Source organism: Zalophus californianus, chromosome 5, assembly GCF_009762305.2.
Source record: "Zalophus californianus isolate mZalCal1 chromosome 5, mZalCal1.pri.v2, whole genome shotgun sequence".
Lineage (NCBI taxonomy): Eukaryota > Metazoa > Chordata > Mammalia > Carnivora > Otariidae > Zalophus > Zalophus californianus.
This window is the reverse complement of record NC_045599.1, coordinates 69,308,304-69,328,038: the sequence shown is the minus strand read 5'-3', so window position 1 is coordinate 69,328,038 and position 19,735 is coordinate 69,308,304. Positions and strand designations below refer to the sequence as shown.

At 38.2% G+C, this 19,735-nt stretch overlaps 1 protein-coding gene across 2 annotated transcripts in view; it reads right to left on the bottom strand.

The window, feature by feature from the left end:
• ADGRV1 (adhesion G protein-coupled receptor V1) overlaps window positions 1-19,735 on the bottom strand; it is a 536,135-nt gene that overhangs the window by 444,086 nt on the left and 72,314 nt on the right. For both annotated transcript variants that reach the window (XM_027605560.2, XM_027605561.2), the window contains 3 exons: window positions 19,335-19,552; window positions 17,959-18,702; window positions 15,285-15,658 (listed from right to left, as the gene is read on the bottom strand). In XM_027605560.2, the coding sequence (XP_027461361.1) occupies window positions 15,285-15,658; window positions 17,959-18,702; window positions 19,335-19,552 (1,336 nt within the window). The remainder of the gene's footprint in view (window positions 1-15,284; window positions 15,659-17,958; window positions 18,703-19,334; window positions 19,553-19,735) is intronic.

Here is a 19,735-nt window from a genome sequence, read left to right as displayed (position 1 = left end):
CCCTGAGCTGGCACCTTAGCTGAGTCATTAACAGGCCATCCCATTATGGTAGTAAGCCAGCTGCTTCAGGTGATGTGGTATAGAGGAAGGGCAGGCAATCCTAGGACTGTGTGCCCGTTGTTACACCTCCTTCACATAAAATAAGCCCCTTTGAGGCAGGCTTCCCAGTGGACACAGCAGGCATTCTTTTAGCCTTCAGATGATGGTCTGGCAGACTACTAAGAACACAAACTCATTAGATAAAGTAAGTATTAATTCCAATAATAATGAGTTTCTGCCCTCTCTGGAGTAAAACAGTCCCACACTTAGTGCCCACTTCCATCCACCTGTTCACGTGACTCTTCCCCAAACTTCCTTGTCTCTAGTCCTGGTGGTCCCAAGCCCCTGCCAGACCATGATGTCATTAGCACTGCTCAAACTGTATCTTCATAACTTCAGACTATTTCTCCCCTCACATAAGATGAATGGCCGAGTGGGCTGTTCATTGCTCTGCTCTCATCCTTAAGAGTCACTCCTGAATGGAGCAGTAGAGTGGTGGTGGCCCACTTTCAGCAAGCACCAATACATCAAGTCAAGTCAGGCTGGGGTGAAGCAGGCTGAATTTTTCCTCCTCCATCAGTTAGTTACAGGTTTTAGGGTAAAGGTGAAAGAGTTGACTTTTAAATATGTCCAGTATGAAATGTCTACTAAATATCTAAGAGATGTGTCAAGTGGGCAGCTAGAGAAATGAGTGTGGAACTTTGGAGAGAGGCCATGATTGACATGATAAATTTGGGAGGCATCAATATACAAATGATATTACCACATACAAATGGTACATAAATATATCGTTATATAAATACTATTTAAAGACTGGATGAGATGACAAGAGAAGTAACTATAGATGGAAAAAAATGGACCAAGTATAATCAGTTATGCCATAACACTGGTTTGAAATCATAAAATTGTCCCAATGTAACTGATATATCTGAGAGCATAACAAGGATAACCCATAATCCATAATCTATAATGTGGATTTCACATTTGTTTATGTGATTTCATCTACAAGAAACATGGTGAACACAGAAAACTGCACCAACCTGAAGCAAGCTACAAGGGAACACACAAACACACCTGAAATATCTACCAGCTACCTCTGTGCAACACGTATGTTGCTAGCCACACTTCACTCCATCTAAAGTGACAATCTTCCCTCTGATGTCAGATAACCCTCTTCTCATCATTTCACAAGAATATACAATGTGCAATTCCTCTGACACATGCTTTGCAAGCAAACTTAAGTTTTTTCCCCCCTAGGTATACAGCATATTTCTTGTAGTATATGAGTATTAAACATTTATTATGTAAATCTGCTTATTAGGTCCCTATCTTTCTTTTTACATGTCACTGAGCAAGTTTTTGAGTAGTGGTCTCCTAACCCATTTTCCCCTTATGTTCTGTTTCCTTTATCTAATTTGGCATAGTGTAGTGATCTTTAGGAGCCCCTCTATCACATGATGGCAGAACTGAGTGCTCTGAAGTTGGGGCCCTCCAACCCTGAGGCTGCAGAGAAGGCGAAGCAGCACAGAAAGCCAAGGACTTAATAAGCATGTAATTGAATTCCCACTTTCTACCTAGGCGTCTACATCAGCATTTTCATCACAGCTGCCAGTACATAAAAGCGTGATGGAAAGAGCATGGCTTTTAGCTTAAACCAGTTCTGAGTTTCTTCGCTCTACCACTTATCACGTGATTTCTTCTTAAAATGAAGATCATGTCTCATGGATTTGGGTGGAGATAAAACAAGTATCTTATATGGTACCTACAGTAATATATTAAGTACTGAAAAATTTTTATATTTCTTCTCCTTAACAAACATACAGACACATACACAATTGCAAAAAATAATGCTACATTCCCCCATTTTATCAAGAAATATATATGCTCACATATTGAAAAAAAACAAATTCCCAACCATTTTGTTCCCTATCACAATGGGAACACATTTGCCCCATTATCCCACCCCCAGTTTTAACCAGAATGAACATTTTTAATGAGTTATTAATAAACTATTAATCCCAGTGACTATTCAGCCTTTCCCTTTTTAGCAAGAGGTATGGATGAAACAGATCCAAAGATATATTCAGGAGTCTTTATGTCTCCTTACAACTTCTTACCAAGTCAATGAGCATTACCATGCAGCACCCAAGACTAAGAAAAGAACTTTTTACTTGCAGGAATCACACGGGGAAAAGCTATTTAACCATGCTTTCGTTTAATAAAGCCCTCATCAAAATGTATCAGCTACTATTTTCAACTTTAAAAAAAAAACAAAGGCTATCTATATCCAATACAACTGTGTATAAATATGTGCTTATATAAAAGTTTCACAGATTTAATGAACTAATAATTTAAATAATAAAGGAAATTACAAATCGGCGATCAGGAAGAAGATTCAAATGTCAAAGGTCCATAAAAATCCACTTTTCATACTTAAGAATTTACAGAGAAATGACATAGTGTCTGAGATTTGCTTTAAAAATTACTTCAGCCAAAAAAAAAGAAAGAGAGAAAATTGGCAAAAGGCTGATAAATGTTGAAGCTTAGCTGGCGGGTCACTGGGGTTCCTTATTCTATTTTCTCTAGTTTTATATAAACATATATGAAATTTTCCACTTAAAAAAGATTTTTTTTTCTTTTTTTTTTTTTTAATTTTTTATTGTTATGTTAATCACCATATATTACATCATTAGTTTTTGGTGCAGTGTTCCATGATTCATTGTTTGTTCATAACACCCAGTGCTCCATGCAGAACGTGCCCTCCTCAATACCCATCACCAGGCTAACCCATCCCCCTACCCCCCTCCCCTCTAGAACCCTCAGTTTGTTTTTCAGAGTCCATCATCTCTCATGGTTCGTCTCCCCCTCTGACATACTCCCCTTTTCTTCCTCTCCTGTTATCTTCTTCTTTTTCTTTTTTCTTAAAATATGTTGCATTATTTGTTTCAGAAGTACAGATCTGTGATTCAACAGTCTTGCACAATTCACAGCGCTCACCGTAGCACATACCCTCCCCAATGTCCATCACCCAGCCACCCCATCCCTCCCACCCCCCAACCACTCCAGTAACACTCAGTTTCTTTCCTGAGATTAAGAATTCCTCATATCAGTGAGGTCATGTGATACATGTCTTTCTCTGATTGACTTATTTCACTCAGCATAACACCCTCCAGTTCCATCCACGTCGTTGCAAATGGCAAGATCTCATTCCTTTTGATGGCTGCATAATATTCCATTGTGTATATATACCACATCTTCTTTATCCATTCATCTGTCGATGGGCATCTTGGCTCTTTCCACAGTTTGGCTATGGTGGACATTGCTGCTATAAACATTGGGGTACATGTACCCCTTCGGGTCCCTACATTTGTATCTTTGTGGTAAATACCCAGTAGTGCAATTGCTGGATCGAACGGTAGCTCTAATTTCAACTGTTTGAGGAACCTCCATACTGTTTTCCAGAGGGGTTGCACCAGCTTGCATTCCCACCAACAGTGTAGGAGGGTTCCCCTTTCTCCACATCCCCGCCAACATCTGTCGTTCCCTGACTTGTTAATTTTAGCCATTCTGACGGGTGTGAGGTGGTATCTCATTGAGGTTTTGATTTGGATTTCCCTGATGCCAAGCGATGTTGAGCACTTTTTCATGTGCCTGTTGGCCATTTGGATGTCTTCTTTGGAGAAATGTCTGTTCATGTCTTCTGCCCATTTCTTGATTGGATTATTTGTTCTTTGAGTGTTGAGTTTGATAAGTTCTTTATAGATTTTGGATACTAGCCCTTTATCTGATACGTCATTTGCAAATATTTTCTCCCATTCTGTCGGTTGTCTTTTGGTTTTGTGGACTGTTTCTTTTGCTGTGCAGAAGCTTTTTATCTTGATGAAATCCCAATAGTTCATTTTTGCCCTGGCTTCCCGTGCCTTTGGCGATGTTTCTAGGAAGAAGTTGCTGCGGCTAAGGTCGAAAAGGTTGCTACCTGTGTTCTCCTTTAGGATTTGGATGGACTCCTGTCTCACGTTTAAGTCTTTCAACCATTTGGAGTCTATTTTTGTGTGTGGTGTAAGGAAATGGTCCAGTTTCATTCTTCTGCATGTGGCTGTCCAATTTTCCCAACACCATTTGTTGAAGAGACTGTCTTTTTGCCATTGGACATTCTTTCCTGCTTTGTCAAAAATAAGTTGACCATAGAGTTGAGGGTCCATTTCTGGGCTCTCAATTCTGTTCCATTGATCTATGTGTCTGTTTTTGTGCCAGTACCATACTGTCTTGATGATGACAGCTTTGTAATAGAGCTGGAAGTCCGGAATTGTGATGCCACCAGCTTTGCTTTTCTTTTTCAGTATTCCTCTGGCTATTCTGGGTCTCTTCTGGTTCCATACAAATTTTAGGATTATTTGTTCCATTTCTTTGAAAAAAGTGGATGGTATTTTGATGGGGATTGCATTGAATGTGTAGATTGCTCTAGGTAGCATTGACATCTTCACAATGTTGATTCTCCCAATCCATGAGCATGGAACGTTTTTCCATTTCTTTGTGTCTTCTTCAATTTCTTTCCTGAGTATTTTATAGTTTTCTGAGTACAGATCCTTTGCCTCTTTGGTTAGATTTATTCCTAGGTATCTAATGGTTTTGGGTGCAATTGTAAATGGGATAGACTCCTTGATTTGTCTCTCTTCTGTCTTGTTGTTGGTGTATAGGAATGCCACTGATTTCTGTGCATTGATTTTATATCCTGCTACTTTACTGAATTCCTGTATGAGTTCTAGCAGTTTTGGGGTGGAGTCTTTTGGGTTTTCCACATACAGTATCATATCATCTGCAAAGAGTGAGAGTTTGACTTCCTCTTTGCCGATTTGGATGCCTTTGATTTCTTTTTGTTGTCTGATTGCTGTGGCTAGGACTTCTAATACTATGTTGAATAGCAGTGGTGAGAGTGGACATCCCTGCCGCGTTCCTGACCTTAGGGGAAAAGCTCTCAGCCTTTCCCCATTGAGAATGATATTCGCTGTAGGTTTTTCGTAGATGGCTTTTATGATATTGAGGTATGTACCCTCTATCCCTATACTCTGAAGAGTTTTGATCAAGAAAGGATGTTGTACTTTGTCAAATGCTTTTTCTGCATCTATTGAGAGGATCATATGATTCTTGTTCTTTCTTTTGTTAATGTATTGTATCACGTTGATTGATTTGCGGATGTTGAACCAGCCTTGCAGCCCAGGAATAAATCCCACTTGGTCGTGGTGAATAATCCTTTTAATGTACTGTTGGATCCTATTGGCTAGTATTTTGGTGAGAATTTTTGCATCCATGTTCATCAAGGATATTGGTCTGTAATTCTCTTTTTTGATGGGGTCTTTGTCTGGTTTTGGGATCAAGGTAATGCTGGCCTCATAAAATGAGTTTGGAAGTTTCCCTTCCATTTCTATTTTTTGGAACAGTTTCAGGAGAATAGGTATTAATTCTTCTTGAAATGTCTGATAGAATTCCCCTGGGAAGCCATCTGGCCCTGGGCTTTTGTTTCTTGGGAGATTTTTGATGACTGTTTCAATTTCCGTAGTGGTTATAGGTCTGTTCAGGTTTTCTATTTCTTCCTGGTTCAATTTTGGTAGTTGATACATCTCTAGGAATGCACCCATTTCTTCCAGGTTATCTAATTTGCTGGCATAGAGTTGCTCATAATATGTTCTTATAATTGTTTGTATTTCTTTGGTGTTGCTTGTGATCTCTCCTCTTTCATTCATGATTTTGTTGATTTGGGTCATTTCTCTTTTCTTTTTGATCAGTCTGGCCAGGGGTTTATCAATCTTGTTAATTCTTTCAAAGAACCAGCTCCTAGTTTCGTTGATCTGTTCTACTGTTCTTTTGGTTTCTAGTTCATTGATTTCTGCTCTGATCTTTATGATTTCTCTTCTCCTGCTGGGTTTAGGCTTTCTTTGCTGTTCTTTCTCCAGCTCCTTTAGATGTAGGGTTAGGTTGTGTATTTGAGACCTTTCTTGTTTCTTGAGAAAGGCTTGTATTGCTATATACTTTCCTCTCAGGACTGCCTTTGCTGTATCCCAAAGATTTTGAACAGTTGTGTTTTCATTTTCATTGGTTTCCATGAATTTTTTTAATTCTTCTTTAATTTCTTGGTTGACCCATTCATTCTTTAGTAGGATGCTCTTTAGCCTCCATGTATTTGAGTTCTTTCCGACTTTCCTCTTGTGGTTGAGTTCTAGTTTCAAAGCATTGTGGTCTGAAAATATGCAGGGAATGATCCCAATCTTTTGGTACCGATTGAGACCTGATTTGTGACCTAGGATGTGATCAATTCTGGAGAATGTTCCATGGGCACTAGAGAAGAATGTGTATTCCGTTGCTTTGGGATGGAATGTTCTGAATATGTCTGTGAAGTCCATTTGGTCCAGTGTGTCATTTAACATCTTTATTTCCTTGTTGATCTTTTGCTTAGATGATCTGTCCATTTCAGTCAGGGGGGTGTTAAAATCCCCCACTATTATTGTATTGTTGTCAATGTGTTTCTTTGCTTTTGTTATTAATTGGCTTATATAATTGGCCGCTCCCATGTTCGGGGCATAGATATTTACAATTGTTAGATCTTCTTGGTGGATAGACCCTTTAAGTAGGATATAGTGTCCTTCCTCATCTCTTATTACAGTCTTTGTTTTAAAATCTAGTTTGTCTGATATAAGGATTGCCACCCCAGCTTTCTTTTGGTGTCCATTAGCATGGTAAATGGTTTTCCACCCCCTCACTTTCAATCTGGGGGTGTCTTTGGGTGTAAAATGAGTCTCTTGCAGACAGCATATTGATGGGTCTTGTTTTTTAATCCAATCTGATAGCCTGTGTCTTTTGATTGGGGCATTTAGCCCATTTACATTCAGGGTAACTATTGAAAGGTATGAATTTACTGCCATTGTATTACCTGTAAGGTGACTGTTAACTGTCTGTTGTCTGTGTTCGTTTCTGCTCTTTGCTGCTTTTAGGTTCTCTCTTTGCTTAGAGGACCCCTCTCAATATTTCTTGGAGGGCTGGTTTCGTGTTTGCAAATTCTTTTAGTTTTTGTTTGTTCTGGAAGCTTTTGATCTCTCCTTCTATTTTCAATGATAGCCTAGCTGGATATAGTATTCTTGGCTGCATATTTTTCTCGTTTAGTGCTCTGAAGATATCTTGCCAGTCCTTTCTGGCCTGCCAGGTCTCTGTGGATAGGTCTGTTGCCAATCTAATGTTTCTACCATTGTAGGTTACATATCTCTTCTCCCGAGCTGCTTTCAGGATTTTCTCTTTGTCTCTGAGACTCGTAAGTTTTACTATTAGATGTCGGGGTGTTGACCTATTTTTATTGATTTTGAGAGGGGTTCTCTGTGCCTCCTGGATTTTAATGCCTGTTTCCTTCCTCACATTAGGGAAGTTCTCTGCTATAATTTGCTCCAATATACCTTCTGCCCCTCTCTCTCTCTCTTCTTCTTCTGGGATCCCAATTATTCTAATGTTGTTTCGTCTTATCGCATCACTTATCTCTCGAATTCTGCCCTCGTGATCCTGTAGTTGTTTCTCTCTCTTTTTCTCAGCCTCTTTATTTTCTATCATTTGGTCTTCTATATCGCTGATTCTCTCTTCTGCCTCATTTATCCTAGCATTTAGTGCCCCCATTTTTGATTGCACCTCATCAATAGCCTTTTTGATTTCGATTTGGTTAGATTTTAGTTCTTTTATTTCTCCAGAAAGGGTTTCTCTAATAACTTCCACGCTTTTTTCAAGCCCAGCTAGTATCTTTAAAGTCATGATTCTGAACTCTAGGTCCGACATCGTACTAATGTCCGTATTGAGTAGGTCCCTGGCTGACGGTACTACCTCTTGTTCTTTTTGCTGAGGTGATTTCTTTCGTCTTGTCATTTTGTCCAGAGGAGAATAGATGAATGAGAGAACAAAAGGCTAACAGGTTTACTACGTCCCCAGCAAATATACTGTATACAAATCAGAAAAGACCTGAAACCAGGGGAAAAGAAAGGGAAAGAAAGAAAAAAGAAAGAGAAAAAGAAAAAAAAAAGAAAAAAAAGATAAAAACAAAAACAAAACAATTCAAAAAAGGCAGAATATGATCAAATATGATCAGGCTAGTGCATAGATCAGTGCCACACACTAGATTTTGGGCGTATTTTGGTCTGTTAGAAAAAAGTGCCTCCTAAAATTTTGAAGGAAGAAAGACATATATGTACAAAATAAGGGTTGATACAATGAAGGGATGGAAGATGACTGTAAAGATGAAAATTATAAAAGATTTTATAAAAGGACTTGGTAAGATAAGTTGTTTGAAAAAAGAAAGAAGATTTAAGGAAAAAAAAAAAAAAGGAAAAAGGGAGAGAATGTGATCAGGCAGGAGACTAGAACAAAGCCATACACTAGTGATTTAGGGTATATTTTGATCTGTTAGAAGAAACTGTACCTCAAAATTTTAAAGAGAGAACAACTTATATATATATGCCAAAAACAAGGATAACTACTATGAAGGGATAAAATATGACTCTAAAAATGAAAAAAAAAAAATTTTTTTTTAAAAAAAAGGGATTTATAAGATGTTGGTTGAAAAAGGGAAAAAGAAAAATAAAAAAAAGTCAACAAAAATTAACTTTGATGAAATAATGAATCATGGTAAAAAAAAAAAAAAAAAAAAAAAAGAAGCCATGAATCTATGTGCAGTATTCCCCTAGCGCTGGAGTTCTCCTATTCTCCTTGATCGATCAACTTGGTGTTGGCTTGCTGGCTGTTTGTGTTGATCTTCTGGGGGAGGGGCCTGTTGCTGTGGTTTCCAAATGTCTTTGCCGGAGGCGGAATTGCCCCGCCCTTGTCGGTCCGGGCTAAGGAAGCTGCTCCAGTTTGCTCTCAGGAGCTTTTGTTCCCTGCAAGCTCTCGGCACAGCTTTGGAGGACCAGGGCGAAAATGGCGGCCTCCCAGTCTCCGCCCGGAGGAGCCGAGAACTCAGGGCCCCACTCCTCAGTGCGCCCCCAGAGAAAAGCAGTCACTCCCGTGTCCCCGGTCTCCGGCCGCTCTCCATGCTCACCCGGCCTGTGATCGAGCGTTGCTATCTCTGGCACCCGACCCCGCTCGGAGTCTCCAAATCCAGCAGATCCCTGCAGTGCGTTCCCGCACCGCTCCTCCCCGGGAAGGAAGGGGAGTCTCCCCAGATCTGCTGCTTGTTGGGTCCTTGCTGGGGGAGCCGTGCCCCGACTGGGCCGCAGATCACAGTTTATGGCAACCCCGAGCTGAGAGCCCGCGACTCTGCTCCGTATCTGCAGCCGGCTTCCCCGCCCCGACACCTGGGAGCTCTGCCGCACTCAGGCACCCCCGGTCTCTCTGTGACCCCAAGGGTCCTGAGACCACACTGTCCCGGGAGGATTCCACCCCCCGCTTAGCCACTGCAGCGACGTCCCTCCGCCGAGCCAACTTTTAAAAGGTCCGATTTTGTGCTCCGCGGCTCTAGCACTTGCCAGAAGCGGCCGGCGGAGGCCCCTCCCCCGCCGTTTATCCTCCCGAATATCGCCTCGGATTCACTTCTCCGCACGTCCTACCTTCCAGTAAGTGGTCGCTTCTCTGTTCAGAGAGTTGTTGCTACTCTCCTGTTCGATCTCCTGTTGAGTTCGTAGGTGTTCAGAATGGTTTGATCCCTATTCAGCTGAATTCCTGAGACCAGACAAAATCTAGGTCTCCTACTCCTCCGCCATCTTGCTCCGCCCCCAAAAAAGATTTTTTTTTTAATTCAGCTTTTTGATTGCCATCTCATCGCCCTGACAGAGATTCTGATTCAGAAATGGAGTCCTCAATAAGGAATGGTGCTCTGGAATATACATGAGCTATTTCTGATTAAGATCATCATGCACAATACTTTGGGAAATACTAAACCAGATGATGGAATTATTAATACTACAAGATAATTAAGACAGAAAATAAAGAGTTAAAATATTTTTGTCTGTTAAAATATACATCTAATTGCCTTTGGAATCATGATACAAGCAAAGGTTTAGGCCAGTATATGAGAAGCATAACATCAAGAAATAATCATCAAAACCACCATCATTCAGTTTTTCACAAGAAACAACAATAGCCGCTGCTGTTTTCTTTTGAGTCAAAAATTCCCTCAATCTTCAGATCTGCAGGAGAGTAATTATGAAGCTTAACCATCAGAAAAGTTTCTGAAACATATTTTCCCAGAAAAAATAATGCACTGAGCCATAAATTGGCTTTCTGTATTAGAAGAGAAGATTAAAGCTAATGCCTAATAATTACACATCAAATTAATTTTTTATTTTGTTTCACACTTGGATAAAGATCTGTGATATCAGATTATATCAATATCACTTATATCTAAAGGAATCTATTCACATAACATATGGCAGGCACTTAAAAACAAATACAGTCCAAGCTAAATAATATTCTCATTTTGATAAAGATCCTCTCAAAATGTCTCTAAATTATTCTTAAGCTGTGAGTTTATATACATAAAATGCAATCCAAGTATTACTTATAAAAAAATGAGACTAGCAAGTTCTATGAATCATTATGAAAAGCAATCTCATTACTTTATAATTACTTGGTATACAAGACTGTAGAAACAGTGCTAAAATAAGGTGGAGAGAAAGTAACATTAAAGATTACACAGAAAAACAAAATATGGGAGGAAAACATGAGAATGTGGTTGCTATGCTACAGAGCCAACAAAACTCAGTCATCTGTTCAATATAGATACCACCTGGAATCCAGAGGCCTCGTTGGCACAGCCCCATCAGGGCTCTCAACTACATACAGGTTTATTCATTCTTTCAATTATAATTTATTAAGCACCTGCTATTTAGAAGAATATGGTGTACCTGGTTAAGATAGAACAAATCACAAAATAATTATCAATTCTTTCAATATGGCATATTCCGCATATTCTCATTATTTAAGGTGTGATTGTGCTTTCATTTTAACCTTCATATTATTTTATTTCATGAATCTAGGAAAATGTAAAAGTATAACCTGACTCAGAGAGAAGTCTTTAAATATCTCTATTACCTTCAGCATTTTTGAAGGGATAAGAAAAAAAACTAACTGTTCACTGTCACTACAACAAGACAATGAAGAATCTATGGAAACGATAGTGGTTTTTATTTCTAAAAATCAAGCAAGTAACTATAAAATTTAAGCCCTGCAGACAATTCCAAACATAGAGTAAACCAGCAATTCTCACATACGTTAGTTTCAGGACCCCTAAACACTCATAAAAATTATTAAGAACCCAAGGAGGTTTTTGCTTATGTTGGTGAAATCTGATATTTATCATTTTACTAAAGAAAATTGAAAAGAATTTAAATATTGATACATTAACTCATTCAATAATAAACTCATTACATGCTAACATAAGCAACATGTTTTATGTGAATAACTGTATTTTCTAAAAAAAATTAGTGACAAAGGGGCATTGTTTTACATTTTTTTAGATCTCTTTTAATGTCTAGCTTAATAGAAGACAGCTAGATTCTCCTATCTCCTTTCACAATCAAGTTCTCTGCTGCTACTTTTTATCTTGGTTGAAATATATTAAAAATATGCAGCCTCACAGAGATATGTAACTGGAAAAGGAGGATTTAAATAGTCTTGGCAGATAGTTATGGATATTCTTCCTCCACATTATACCCATTTGACAAGTAATAGTTTCTTAGGATTTAGTTGCAATGTGAAATCAGACTCTAATACATTAAAACCCATTGGTCTATCTCACACTTCAAATCACTTCAGTAAGCAATCAATAAATATTATTGATGATGATAATAGAAATATTTCATATTAATATCACTCCTGTCTTCAAATCACACCAAGATGAAAGTAAGAGTTCTATACTTATACTCTTAATATTTTCAGGAATGAAAATTCTAAAATATTCCTGACAAATTCCAATGGTGGATCTTTAGGCTCAACAACACTTTCTTATATTAACTGTCTAAATTTTACTCTTTCCAATATAGATATATTCTATTTCCCTCTCATTTGGGCTTGAAGAATAACCAGTCGTGTTTTCTCTTCCTTTCCAGCAGTTCTAATAGTACAGGTGTTGTGGCCTAAATAGCAAAGTTCTCTCTTCTACCATTAAAGACTTGACTGGTCCTGTTAAAATTCCAAGATTTCTGGAAACAGGCAAAGCTACATACCTGCATGGAGGTAAACCAACACCAACACAATCTATCAGTGGAACTTGTGAGGCAAGCCAGCATTGAAAACTCACTATAATGGCCCACAAAGCCAGAGAAACACTCAAAAATTATTCCTCATTTTGGGCAGGGTTTTAACATTTATAGTTTTGGGGTTTTTTTTTTTTCAGTTTAGTTGTTTATGCAGCTAACTGAATCTAAATGTGTTTGTGGTTTCAACTAGGAGCCTTCTCATGTCTTACTATTAGAATACATTCATAAGTTCAACTAAGGTTTATTGAATACCTATTATGCTCCATTCTAGGTGTTGGAGATACAATAATAAACAATAAGTCCTTCTTACACTCAGAGTTCTTTTATCTCTGTGGTTGGAAGGGATAGCCAATAAATAAGCAGACTTATAAATAACAAAGGGAATTTAAGAGTATAATCAATGCTACAGAAGAAAGTAAAACTCAGTGAAGGGATGGAGAACAACTAGTTGGGAGAAGGGAGGGGGGGATTACTTAAAACAAGCAAGTCTTCACTGAGGAGATGTCTTTAGAACTGAGACTTGAATGACTGATTCTGAGATTGACAGTGTTCCAAATAGAGAGGCTAGGAAGCCCTGATGCCCTGAGACTGGAACTGAAACATGCAAGTCTGACTGAAACATACTGACCAAAGGAGTCTGACCAACAGGAAGCCAGAGCCATTGGCAGATGCCAGGTCATAAAGGGAATTAAAGGGAAGCTGATTTTACATGGCACCCTAATAGTTCTCACAACTTGATGGAAGACACCTGTCTTTAAAAATAGACATGATGAGGGGCGCCTGGGTGCCTCAGATGGGTAAGCATCTGCCTTCGGCTCAGGTCATGATCTCAGGGTCCTAGGATCGAGTCCCACATGGACCCTGCTTCTCCCCCTGCCTGCCAATCCCCCTGCTTGTACTCTCCCTCTCTCTCTCTCTCTCTGGCAAATAAATAAAATCTTTAAAAAAATAAAATAAAATAAAATAAAAATAGAGCTGATGATACTAAAACTATAGGGGGAAAGACAAAATTAGAAGTCACAAGAAATAGGTTCAAATTCCAGTTCTTCCCACTGTACCTTAGGAGAAAAAAAGTAAAATTAATATTTATTTAGTGCTGATAACTGCCAAGCTTTGAATCAGGCATTTGATCCAGTCTTATTTAATTCAACTTGGGTTATTTTTTCAGGTCTCTAAGCTTCTAACCTTATTAAGTGGAGAGAATCATAAGTAATATTTGTTGCAGCTGTATTATGGATTGTCAGGTATATAAAAAATTGACCATGTAAAATTCTTTAACGACTAAATATTTAAAAGTATTATTATAGATAAACATATTTCTTTTTTTAATCAACCTTAAATTTTATTGTTATGTTAATCACCATACATTACATCATTAGCTTTTGATGTAGTGTTCCATGATTCATTGTTTGTTCATAACACCCAGTGCTCCATGCAGAACGTGCCCCCTTGAATACCCATCACCAGGCTAACCCATCCCCCCACCCTCCTCCCCTCTAGAACCCTGTTTGTTTTTCAGAGTCCATCATCTCTCATGGTTCGTCTCCCCCTCTGACTTACTCCCCCTCATTCTTCCCCTCCTGCTATCTTCTTCTTTTTCTTTTTTCTTAACATATGTTGCATTATTTGTTGCAGAAGTACAGATCTGCGACTCAACAGTCTTGCACAATTCACAGCGCTCACCATAGCACATACCCTCCCCAATGTCTATCACCCAGCCACCCCATCCCTCCCACCCCCCACCACTCCAGCAACACTCAGTTTGTTTCCTGAGATTAAGAATTCCTCATATCAGTGAGGTCATATGATACATGTCTTTCTCTGACTGACTTATTTCACTCAGCATATTTCTTTTTTAAGTTATCGATTTGTATGACATTTGTCCTCCCTAGTGTAGGATATTCTAGTATTTCTGGTATAGAAAAAGCCAATTATTTGAAGATCTCTTAGGATTATCACCAAACCAAAGAGCTAAGAAGGGCAATAAGACATTCCAGAGAGCGAGCTCCCCAATTTGAGCTAGGTCAGGCCTATGACCAAGATACTTTTTTTCACCCTCTACTAATTCATGGTTTTCTTAATTGTTTCAATTTACAAAAATGCCCTTCTACATCTACAAGAATCAACTTGCAAAGGGAAGGACTCTTGTTTCCTGGCATCCTTTCATGGAGATGTTGTCACACTCAACACCTGGGAAGTGGTGTCATGAGATCTCACATTACTGGACAGGAAACCAAGATGATTACGAATCTTTGAAAACCTGGAAAGAACTGATAAGGACAGTAAAAGAGCCTAATGAATGAAGCTGGCCAAGAAAGGTGATAAGGAAGGCATTACACCCAAGACATGCAACATGGAAGAATGTTGTAACTACTTAAGTACGTTTCACACACACACACACACACAAAAACCCTCAAAAAATTGCATTTCAATAGTTTCAACTACTATTATCCATAGAAGCTTTCAACATATACTATTTCATTTACTTATGCAGTATCCAAAGAGTAGCCAAAGTAAATGACACACGGAATATTCTGTGCATTCTGTGAAGTGCATTAACTTTAAAAATAACTGCCGAGGGGCGCGTGGGTGGATCAGATGGTTAAGCGTCTGCCTTTGGCTCAGGTCATGATCCCAGGGTCCTGGGATCGAGCCCTGCATTGGGGTCCCTGCTCCTTGGGGAGCCTGCTTCTCCCTCTCCCTCTGCCTGTCGCACCCCCTGCTTGTACGCTCTTTCTCCATCAAATAAATAAATAAAATCTTTAAAAAAAAATAACTGCCAAAGTTTCATTTGCTAACTCCTTATTACTTCTATCAGTTGATTAAGACTCTGATTCAAACTGTGAACTTATAAGAGGAAAGACCTTTTAATTTACTTTTGCAACCACTGGCTCTAGCATACTTCTGGGCTTAGAGCAGATACTTAAGCATGTTTCCCAAATGAAAGAAAGCCCACTCCCAAACTTCCAAACAAATCCACCTACAATGAATTTTTTAACTCCAAAATTCCCCCAGCTCACTACTTACCTCTGGTATACAAGTTCCTGTGAAACCAAACAAGCCATTGGCATTGTCACTTTTTTGTATTATTAATCTTGCTGTAGTATTCTCTTCAGAAATGCGAGCTCCTCCACATACAGAGACCAGTTTAAGAATAAATAATTCTTCTCCCTCCTCTTCATTATCATCTCTTGCAGAAATAATGAATGATTTGTTAGTTTCTCCCTGTCTGAATTCCAGATATCCAGACACAGGGTGTAAATCACTCTTTGCTGGCATAGCATGAAGTTCATAAATTTCTTCCAGGGTCAGTTTCCGCTCATAGGACCTCACATCCTGCATCAAGCCTGTAAATCTGTCATTGCCATTCAATCCTGCCCCAATTCTCAGTGTTCCAGGACCTGAAATTAGAAATGGGTTTAATTGCTACAATATCCACAAGTATTCTGTCCCACATTACAAGTGTGATTCAGAAAGTGAAGCAATTTTGTTGAGAGCTTTTATTAGATAAGTAAAACACATAACAAGAATACAATCAAATAAAGGCTATTTTCAGTTATGAAAAATGAATCTGTAATTGCTGGGATTTAAGATATTTTGTACTGAAGGTTATTTTGTACATGTGTATATATGTGTGTATATGTATACATGTATGTATGAGTGTATATTTAGATAGACATTTCTTCCAGGAAATTTTAAAATTTCCTTGTGCATCTAAGAATGGAATGATTCAATTCAGTCACAAACTGAACTCTTGTATTACTATTTTTCCAGAACGTCAAGGCTTAATCTGTTAGAAATGCATCTTGAGTTAAATAAAGCTGTGAGAATTCAACAAACGTTTTCATGGACCAAATATAACTCTTTACCCAAACAGTTAATGCAATGGATGTAGAAAAAGTATTCCTCCCCGGGAACAGTACCGTAGGCAAGTCTTACAGACTTTTTCATAGTAATCACAACATACAACCCAATTATATTACTCTTTATCAGTAACAACCCTTTTCAAAAATTTACCAATTCTTATTTCTTTACTTATTCCCTCTCCAATAACTCAAGCAAGAAATTTACATAAGATGAGAGCTTGGCAGTGCTTTGGGAAAAAAGTACAAGCAATATTTTTATCAAAATCATCCACCAAAGCAGCGCTTACAAGTCACTACCCACTACCCAGGTGGTTCTTTCAGGGTAGTCAGAAGTATCCTGCACATTATTATCACAGTGGCCCCCACGCATTCTCCAGTGGTTCTGGGCTGACTATTTAGTAGTAAGAGGAATATACCTACAACAGGCAAAAATATGGATAAATATTATCAACAGTACTGAGCAAAAGAGGCCAGGCACTCAAATATACACACTGCTCAGTTCTATTTACACAAAGTAAAAAACAGGAGAAACTAATCTTATGCTCTTAGAAATGGCAATAGGAGGTGGGCAGGGTGGTGAGTCAGTGACTGGAGAAGAGCCAGGGGGATTCTGGAATGCTGTTTCATGATCTGGGGCTAGCTACCCAGGTGCTGAAACTGATGAATTTAAAGTTTTAAAAACTGATCTACCTGTATACCTGCGATCTACCAGTATACTTGTGATATGTACACTTCCATATATTTTACACTATATATTTCATCAATAAATTATAAATACATATATACTTTAAATTTTTTCTTTCCAAAGTACAAATTACAAAAACAATCTAAGTTCCTTGCAGTAAGCTAAACAGAGAAAAGAAACACCCAGCTCTCACTTTCCCCAATCTTTCCCACTCTCATCCTACCAACATGCCATCACCAAACGAATCAACGTAGTCACACAATCAAAAGGTGATTAATTTAATGCTACAGAGTGCTATAAACATAATCCTTGCAGTTGAAATCAGTAGTGTGTGCATGTTGTTTCCTTTGCCCATCTTTTTTTTCTACTAGGAACAAAAAATACAACCAGACATCCAGTGCAGGAGGTTCAGAAGAAAAATATTCTATTAAGCTATAACCATAAAAGCTGTGCTCTACTTTCTTACTAAGCAAAAATAATCACGTCCTAGGATGGAGGGGCTGGGAAGGAATTGGTGATTATAACAGAGATAACCAAATTCTGTGTTTAAATATGCACAAAGATGTATTTCTCAAAGAAACAGCATGTAATCCAGCTTAAAGACAGCAAAGATTATTTCTTCAAAGCTCTCCATAGGATTCACCACTTTACCTACTGATACTATAAACCCATGTACTTGCTGGGCTTTTAAGAGTAATTTTTCTTTTTTAATTCCTTTTAACCTTATGCCCAACCCTTCACCTCCAACAAGACCTCCCAAGCATCAGTTCCCCAAATACAATATGCTCTTTCACATTTCTACATCTCTGCTCTTTTTTCTACATGGAATTATCATGCCCCATCCCTCCTCCTACCAGTGGAAGGATAAACATTCCTCCTTCTTAGTCTTTTTCTTTCTTCCTACAACACACTGAAGTGATCTCTTTGCATATCTCTCTCCCAGAACCTATTTTAGGTACCTCAAGGGCAGACACTGCCTGATTCATTTCTGCAACACTCAGTACAGAACTATTGTCTTGGTAGGCATGTTTTATTTAAAGAAATTAAACCAATACACAAGCAGATTTTTAATACCTGTTAGCCTTTTTAAGAAATCAAAATTTTTAAAAAATTCGAAATTCAGTATCCTATTTATAAAGATAACACTCACCATCAGTTATGGCTTCTCCTTTCAGACTCTTGATTCCTCTGGGCATTGCATTTCCATCAAGGTAGAATTCAATTATACCATCATCCAGGATAATTAGGAGATGAAGCCAAACATTTTCTTCTAAATACTTCGTGACTGTTGTCTTGGCAATATATGTAGCATTGGAACCCAAAGTTTTGTAATGAAGAGAAAGTGTCACATGGGATTCATTTGTCTGAATTTTTACTCCATAGTAGATGCTTCCATTACCATCATCCTTTGCTATAACAAATCCATTTGTATTGGCATTGGGCATTACCCAAGCTGAAAATGTAAAGTTGGCAACTGAGTTGTTCCTGGAAGGATGGTATTTTGGATTAACAGTTCCAAATGCGCCCTCTAGTCCACTGAAATACAAAGCATCTGTTCCACTGTGGTGATGCCGCATGTGTGGTTGTAAATGCACAGTGCTGGGGAAAATTCCAACCAGCAAAAAATCTGTCATTGGAGGCAAACCATCAGTGAAGTCACTGGACAGTATTTCCCAGCCTACTCGTACATCACCAAACATACCCTGCTGCCTCAAAATGGTAAAGTTTGTAATATAAGACATATCATCTTCTGAAAGGACATCTTCTGCAACTTCTCTCTCTAAGCACTCTGGATCCAAGATGAACACTCCAAAGGGATCATCATTGAATGGAATCATTACTGTCACCTGGAGGTTGGTTCCTGCTAGTTGGCCCCCAGGACCTGGGGATCCACCTGTAATAAGATGATTTATAATGAATAAGAAATCAGAATTTGAAGTACTTTATCGTATAAGGTGAAGACAAAAGGAATTTGACTAGCAAACTTCTGGTTAAATAATATATTCATTGGTCAGTGGAACAACTGTTTTGCCATATGGTTTTCACCATATCTTCAGGGGTATTTTAATTCAGAATAATTTCATTAATAACCAATCAAGCCTGAAAAGAGGATATTAACTAGAGAGTTTTATTTCCTGTGCTTCAAACTAAAAGTGATGGGAAAATTGATTGTTTAAATTGTTTAAATGGTACAAAGACCAAGCTTTCAGCTTTCAGCTTTCATGAATCTGTATTTTCTAACTTCCATTAATATTTTGTTGGAGATACTCTACTTGGTGTGGAGAAAAATCTATTTACAAGTTTGAGGATGAATGTAAGTCTCCATCCATAAAACTTAACCAAGCTAAAGCCACAAAATGAATGTTAAAAATAACAGTTCTATCAAAAAGGGCATTTTTGACATTTAAAGTTGGACAATCAAGATATACTTACTTCATTAATTGCATTTTCTATACAGCTCTAATTATTTACTTGTGAAACATTAAATCTCAGTAGTGAAACAAAAAAGATGGAAAAACACAGCACCTGATATGTTTACAAGCTTTAAAATATAAAATTCATTGAATTCAGGAATTTTATCTGGAAAAGCACGGAGAATTATTGGTTTGGCTTCTTCTCCATCCATAAAGTTAACAATCCCTGAAGTTTCATAGAACTCTTGTCCAGGCTGCAAAGCAGAATCATTCTGAAATAGTTGCCAAGCCACAGAAACATTGCCAAAGTGTCCTCGATGCCTCAAAATCCTACATAACAATTTAAAGAAAATTAATTTTTATGAAAAATGTATAAGAAGTGAATTTTACTCTAATGACAGCTTTCAGTGTTACCTCAGAAATATTCTTTTACTATTTATTGTCTTTAATATAAACCAGCCAGCCAGTCCTTATTCAGCAACCACGATGAATCTCATGGTAAGAGAATGAGGC